Below are 6,951 nucleotides of genomic sequence, written 5' to 3'. Positions count from 1 at the left end.
CCCACCACGGCCTCGCCCCGTCGCCCCCTATCGCCACCACGGCCTCGCTCCGCCGGCCCTTATTCCCACCACAGCCTCGCCCCACCGCCTCCTGTCAGCACCGCGGCCTTGCTCGCCGCCAACCCCGCGGAGGTTGACTCTGCCGCCACCATCTTACTGCCCCAGAGCAGATCGAGACGCGATCCGATGGACACGATGCGGGAAGGGGCATCTCAAATTGGACCGTGCGTCAACGTGCCCGCCTTAATCATCGCCCCCGTGCTTGGCTCACACGCTCCGGGAAGGAGTTGGCAGCTTGCGTACGTGCTAGGTTAGGTCCTAAAAATACTCTCTCCTGTTTGAGCTCGACTCAAACCCAACAAAACGTGGGCCCCGCCACTGCCATTGATTGAATTGGCTATGATGCCCGGAAAATACGTGCGCCCCACCAACTTTTGCTCTTTCCGACCAAGCCGCACGTTCCTTTCGGACCGATCGGACCGCCTAACCCCAACCCCAACAAGCCACCCAAGCCCCTCCGCCGCCGCCGGCCGGCAACCCCAGCCCTTCCTTTCTGCCCCCTCCGCCGTAGCGGCTTTCTGGATTGCCACCGGCTTGGGCCTCACCTCTCTCTGCGCATCTACTGGTTCGTTTCGGCCTGACATTTTTTTTTTGTTCCTGCTAAGCCCTAGAATTGGTTGTCTGGATTGATTTCCTTATTTTCTCCTCACTTTTCAAGCTCGGTGAAACCCTCTTGTCCTTTGAGAGACGCTACGCCCGTTGTGATGTGCTTATGTGACTATTCAAGGGGATTTTGGGGCATATTTGCGGCCTCTTTTAGGCCTGAAGGGGGTTGGAAGGGTTTGCAGGGGAGAATGAATTAGAAATGCGGAATGCACATCTCTGCTGTGACTCTGCAACATAAATTTTGGAGCAGCAGGGCATTTTACCATGTTATTTTGTACAAAAATTACAGTGTCATGCATGCATTTGTAACAGTTTACGACAACCATATGGGACATCAATATCACCTGTAGTGTTTTCTAATAATACGATCCCATGAATCTTCAATATGCGTTTTCCCCCTGAAAAAGGTTGCTGGAACATAATTACTGTTGTTTCATGTCCTATAACCACATCCTAGTAGTTTCCTTAATCAAATTGATCATTCTACTCCCTCCGTTCCTAAATATGAGTCTTTCTGGAGATCCCAATATAGACTACATACGGAGCAAAATGAATGAATCTACACTCTAAAATATGTATGTCTGTATACATCCGTATGTAGTTCATATTGAAATCTCTAGAAAGACTTATATTTAAGAACGGAGGGAGTAGTATATATTGCAGAAAGTTGTGTACCATTAGCTTTCCTGCAAATGCTTTTCTGTAACTCCTTGTTTTTCTATTGCAGCTTGCATATAATATAGTAGTACAGTAAATATGGCTACAAAAGTTCGCCCACCTTCTACTGACGCAGAAAAAATGGAGGTTGGAGAAATAGATACAAGAGCTCCTTTTGAATCTGTCAAAGCTGCAGTGAGCTTATTTGGTGAAGTAAGGTTTTCATCTGACAAATCAGCTGCGAGAAAGCCAAAGGCTCCTCAGGCAGAGGTAGTTACTTTGCAAGTTCAAATACTTAACATGCGCACATGCATGTTTGCCATGATTCACTCGCATAGCATGAATACTGAGGACACCTGCTTAACCCTTGACATCCTTATACAAGTATAATTTTGAAAAAGAAACGCATCGCGTGTTGTGAAAACTGCTAGCTCAAAATGTTGTGTCATAAATTTCATCACTGAGAAGTTCTAGATGTTTCTAATCTGTTGAAAGTATACGTGATTATTTTGGTACTGATCTTGCTTGTTTATCTCCTCTGAAATGTCTAATTATTTCCCATGCTGCATTTTGTTGTTGAGAAATTTACCCCCTTTCTAGTCAATTTAGTTTACAGCATGTTTCAGTGAGTAATATATGCTGTAATTTGGTACCCACTCAATGTTGTCACTTACATATGTTTTCCATTTATTTATTTTAATTGATGGTGACGGCGAGGGTGTCCTCCCATTTCAAATTGTCAGCCTTTACCTTATAGAAATAATGATTTTTTTAAGAATGTGGATTGTTTTTAAATTTACATCCTCGTGTTATGAGTCTTAAGATGATCCCTATGAATTGTGATCCATGTCATGTTTTTCTATCTAGGCTACTTAATTTTGATTGAAATTCGTAGGATCCCTTTGTACTGTTCCATGCAAAAATTCCCATTCATACAAATGTCTTGTAAGAACTCTGCGTTCTCCCTACGGTGTATCAGACACCCTTACCTTATAGAAATAATGATTTTTTTTAAGAATGTGGATTGTTTTTAAATTTACATCCTCGTGTTATGAGTCTTAGGATGATCCCTATGAATTGTAATCCATGCCATGTTTTTCTATCTAGGCTACTTAATTTTGATTGTAATTCGTAGGATCCCTTTGTACTGTTCCATGCAAAAATTCCCATTCATACAAATGTCTTGTAAGAACTCTGCGTTCTCCCTGCGGTGTATCAGACACCCTTTGGTGCAAACCCTAGGATTTCCAATCCTTTATGGCCCAGGAAGACATGCCATTGCAATTATGGTTTTCATATTCCTCTATGGAATCTTTGAGATCAAAGATACCCTTAAATTTGCAATTTCCCTATCAGATCAATCTGCCTACGCATATGTACAACAGCAAAGCCTTTCAGTCCCAAACAAGTTGGGGTAAGCTACAGTTGAAAACCATAAGATACCAAAATCAAGTCATGGTTCTGGCATGTAGATAGTTAAGTTCCACAAACCCTGCCCATGGCTAAATCTTTGGTGATATTCCAGTCCTTCAGACATGACATGCAGATATTTCAACCAACCAAAATACAATACCGCATTTCAGTCCCAAACAAGTTGGGGTAAGCTAGAGTTGAAAGCCATAATATATCTGGACCAAGTAGCTAACTTCCACGCACCCCTGTCCATGGCTAAATCTTTGGTGATGTTCGAGTCCTTCAGACTTGACATGCATATATTTCAACCAATCAACATACCATACCCACCTTGCCTTGCAATGCAGCGGCCACACATGATAACATCTTTGTTTTGTTCCTGGTAGAATATCAAGTAGCCTAATATTCATGGTAGATAACTTTATCTTTGGCCAGAGAATTGTGTCATTTTATGTAATTAGTACCAGTGGGAACTGGAGTTACTGGACTAATATTTTAAATTGGTTTGATTTTTCCATTATTTTGTTTTGTTTAATCTTTGGGAATGGAGGAAAAAAAGACGACTTGTTAGAAATTGCAATTGAAATTTTGCTCAACTGTACTAATTTTGCAGAAGTGACATATAGGCAGATAGTCGAACATAATTTGCATGATGGAAATTTGTATCACATTTTCAAATAATCAACCAGCTTAACCGCCCACTAGCTCTACATTTCCTGGCCTAAACTTCTTGGGTCTTCTTTCCAGTTATTTCACCTCTTCGCCTTTTTCATGACTTCTGATATTACTTGTACTGTCAGTCAGGAACAGTGTATTGTCTTTGCCCCTACATATCTGGCTTCTGCAGTTCACATATTACTGATGCAATTACATCGCATAATTGGCATATCTCTTCCTTATTATTCATGCAACACAGTTCACTGGCTCTATTTGGTATCTGATTATCCGAATATACTCTGACTCTGTTTTTTGAAACATACTTTCAGCAGAAGGTGTTAGCTAAGGAGACCGAACTTCATTTGGCCCAGAAAGAGTTGAATAAATACAGGGAACAACTGAGTAATGCTGAAACAGCCAGACTACAGTCCCTCTCCGAGTTGGAGAAAGCTAGAAAAACTGTTGATGAGCTAACTACTAAGCTGGATGCAATCAATAAATCCAAAGAGATGGCTATTCAAGCCACGGAAGATACAAAGACTCGAACCAAGCAGCTTGAAGGAGGCAACCCGAAGGAAGCTGTTCGAAAAGATAGTCCCTTGAAGCAGGAACTGGACAGTGCAAGGCAACAGTATGCGGTTGCTCTGGCAGACCTCGATGCAGCCAAACAGGAGCTGAGGAAGCTCAAGAAGGATTTTGAAACCTCATTAGATATGAGGCTGTCTGCTGCCCAGAAGGAAGAGGAATCATTGCACTCGATAGAAGCCAACAAGGAAAAGGCTGCTCAACTTCGTAATGAGTCTAAAGCAATTCAGGAATCGCTTATGCACATGAAGGCAGCTACAGAACAATTACAGGAAGAAGAGTCGCAAGTCCTTGATGAGAAGGATGTTGCTAGGAATGCATATAAACAGGCTTTGGAAGAAGCTGAGAAGAAATTGTCATATTTGAGAAATGAATTTGATCCTGCTGCTTATAAAACCCTTAAAGAAAAGCTAGATGAGACCAACTCTGAGATTTCATCAATGCAGAAAAAGATCGAAGATGCCCGTGCTCTAGATTTAGAAACTGTTGCTGCTATCACCACAGAATTGGATGATGCGAAGGAAATGTTGCAGAAAGTAGCTGAAGAGGAAAGCACACTTCAGAACTTAGTAGAATCACTGAAGCTGGAGTTAGCAGCTGCAAAGCAGGACCACAGTCAACTCAAAGAGAAGGATACAGATACTGAATCCATTGTTGCAGATCTACATGTCAAGCTTCAGAAATGCAAATCTGAGCTTGAGGTAGCTGTTTGTGCTGAATCAGAAGCTGCAACAGCTTCTGATGACTTGATGCTAGCTCTTCAACAGCTGTCGTGTGAGTCTAAAACTGCCCTGCAAGAAGCTGAAATGATGCAGAAGAGTGCAGCAGAGTTAAGAATTGAAGCTGAAGCAGCACGTGTTGCGTTAACAGAAGCGGAGGAACGGTTGCAATCAGCTTTGAAAGAAGCAGAAGAAGCAAAAGCAGCTGAAGCGAAGGCCCTTGATCAGATTAAGCAACTATCAGACAGAGCAAGTGCTGTTCAAGCTTCAACTTCTGAACCCGGAGGAAAGGTCACAATCTCAAAAGCGGAGTTTGAATCTCTTAGCCGTAAGTTAAAGGAGTCAGAGAAGTTGAGTGAGATGAAAGTAGCTGCTGCCATGGCGCAAGTGGAAGCTGTTAGGGCCAGCGAGAATGAGGCAATACAGAAAATGAAAACTGCCCGGAGAGAGATGGAGGACATGGAATTAGCAACAGAGGAGGCACTGAAGAGGGCGGAGATGGCTGAAGCAGCAAAGAAGGCTGTAGAAGGTGAGCTTAAGAGGTGGCGTGAAAAGGAACAGAAGAAAGCTGCAGAGTCCGTGTCTTCTGCAGAAGCGCAAGCACACGCAACCACACTTTCATCTGTACACAAGGCTCCTGCTGGAAAACCCACCGAGAAGAATGATGGGCATCAAAGGAACAGCAGAATGCTGTTGAGGAAGGGCTTTGTGTTGCCAAACATCACAGGCATGTTTCATAAGAAGAAGGGCCATGTCGATGGCAGTTCTCCATGATACCTTCCTGGGGAAAAATCTGTATGATATCATCATGGCTTTTCATTCTCATTGATATTTTTGTGGTTCTAGTTCATGTTTCCACTTTGTACAATATAGATGGTTGCATGCCATACTTTATGTAATATATTTGTGGTTGCTTGTAGTATGTTCCTGACATATAACTGCATCCTATGTATGAATGTTTTATCTGTTTATTTTCTAACTCCTTTTCGGTCTCTGATAGGTACTACTAGTAGTTTTTCTGCTTCTCCAAAAAAGTAGTTTTTCTCCTTATATAAACATGATAGAACCACGTTTGATTTCATATAATATGTGTACAAAACCATTTGATTTCACATAATGTTATTTCGAATTTGAAGTTTATTTGAGTTTGGGAGATTATTTAAAATAATTTCCAATATCGTAATGAAAGAAAGGAGTGGACATAATATGACTTCTCCAAATAATAGTGTTGGATATGTTTTAAATAGGATCCATTGCATTTGGGTATTTCAAAACCATTTGTGATCTCACAAGCGTGATAAGCAACTCAAAACCAATCCACAACAACAAAAAAAACATTTATGGTTATTTATAAAACCCTATATACTTATTTTAGGGAAATTACAAATGCCTAAATGAGGCATGAGCAAAATAAAAATTATTTACCGAGCTTAGTTTTGGCTGGAAATAATTTTACTATGTCCAGCACACTTATTTTTGTTTATTGTGAATTTTATTGGATTTATAGGAAAATGTTTGGTAATATTTTAAAAATCAAAACCTTTTTGTTATTTTAAAAAAAGAAAAAAGAAATCCTAGACTATATGGGCCAAATCCAGTCCATGACCCATTTCTCTTCATCTTCGCGCAAGAGCAACTTCACCTAAAGAAAACAGGTTGTAGCAGGGCCCAACCCAAATGACATCCTCCCTATCTCCCTTCCCGGCCTCACTGACGATTGAGCCCTACCCAAGGCATCATCCTCCTCCTCCGGTTGCTGACGTCAACCGACGAGAAAAACGACCCGCACCTCACCCCCTCTACCTCCCTGGCCCCACATGCTTCGAGAAGTCCCCCAATCCTCGCTCACGACCTCTTTCATCCTTAGTATGCCATCGAGGCCACTCTAGTGGCCATTACGGCAAACCCGAAAAGGCTGCCACCAATTCCACCGTGAGCAGCTCCATCAACCTCCTCCCCTCTCCTATATAAACCACCCGAAGCATTGCACGCTGCTCCGAACCAATCGCCCTCTCGAAGAGGAAGCTTGTCTCCACTAGACGGTGAGCAATTGCTCATTAGAGTGTTGAATCGTTGTCGTCAACCGTGACCTCGCAACCGATGGACCAGAGGCCCTCCTCTTCTCCCCTTTCTCTTCATTTTTCAGAGGCTCGTCTCTGACTTCTTCGAGGATCAAAGCTGCCGATAATGCTCCAAAACATTTGTAGACACGACAAAACAAAGGAAACAAAATAAATTACAAACTACGAATGCT

General features: G+C 42.2%; 1 protein-coding gene across 2 annotated transcripts; it reads left to right on the top strand.

Annotated features, from left to right (window-relative positions):
* The first annotated feature begins 398 nt into the window (after positions 1-398).
* LOC125508551 (WEB family protein At5g55860) lies at positions 399-5,689 on the top strand. Of its 2 annotated transcripts, none has more exons than XM_048673287.2 (3): positions 399-625; positions 1,394-1,593; positions 3,726-5,689. In XM_048673287.2, exons 2-3 carry the CDS (start codon positions 1,423-1,425, stop codon positions 5,469-5,471), a joined length of 1,917 nt encoding a protein of 638 aa, XP_048529244.1. In that variant the 5' UTR covers positions 399-625; positions 1,394-1,422; the 3' UTR covers positions 5,472-5,689. The 2 variants fall into 2 exon arrangements, with proteins under 2 accessions (XP_048529244.1, XP_048529243.1); XM_048673286.2 differs by having other exon boundaries at positions 3,723-5,689.
* The last annotated feature ends 1,262 nt before the right edge of the window (positions 5,690-6,951 follow it).

The sequence above is a fragment of the Triticum urartu genome, chromosome 5A (genome assembly GCF_056163025.1).
Source record: "Triticum urartu cultivar PI428250 chromosome 5A, HENAU_Tu73, whole genome shotgun sequence".
Classification (NCBI taxonomy): domain Eukaryota; kingdom Viridiplantae; phylum Streptophyta; class Magnoliopsida; order Poales; family Poaceae; genus Triticum; species Triticum urartu.
The sequence above is the reverse complement of the archived record's forward strand: the minus strand, read 5'-3'. Positions and strand labels throughout refer to the sequence as shown.

What these genes read in the sequence shown, in the direction of transcription:
- LOC125508551 (XM_048673286.2), top strand. Translation starts at nt 1,423, where the DNA reads ATGGCTACAAAAGTTCGCCCACCTTCTACTGACGCAGAAAAAATGGAG. An exon ending in CAAAGGCTCCTCAGGCAGAG is followed by an intron (nt 1,594 to 3,722) that starts GTAGTTACTTTG and finishes ACATACTTTCAG; the next exon opens with CAGAAGGTGTTAGCTAAGGA.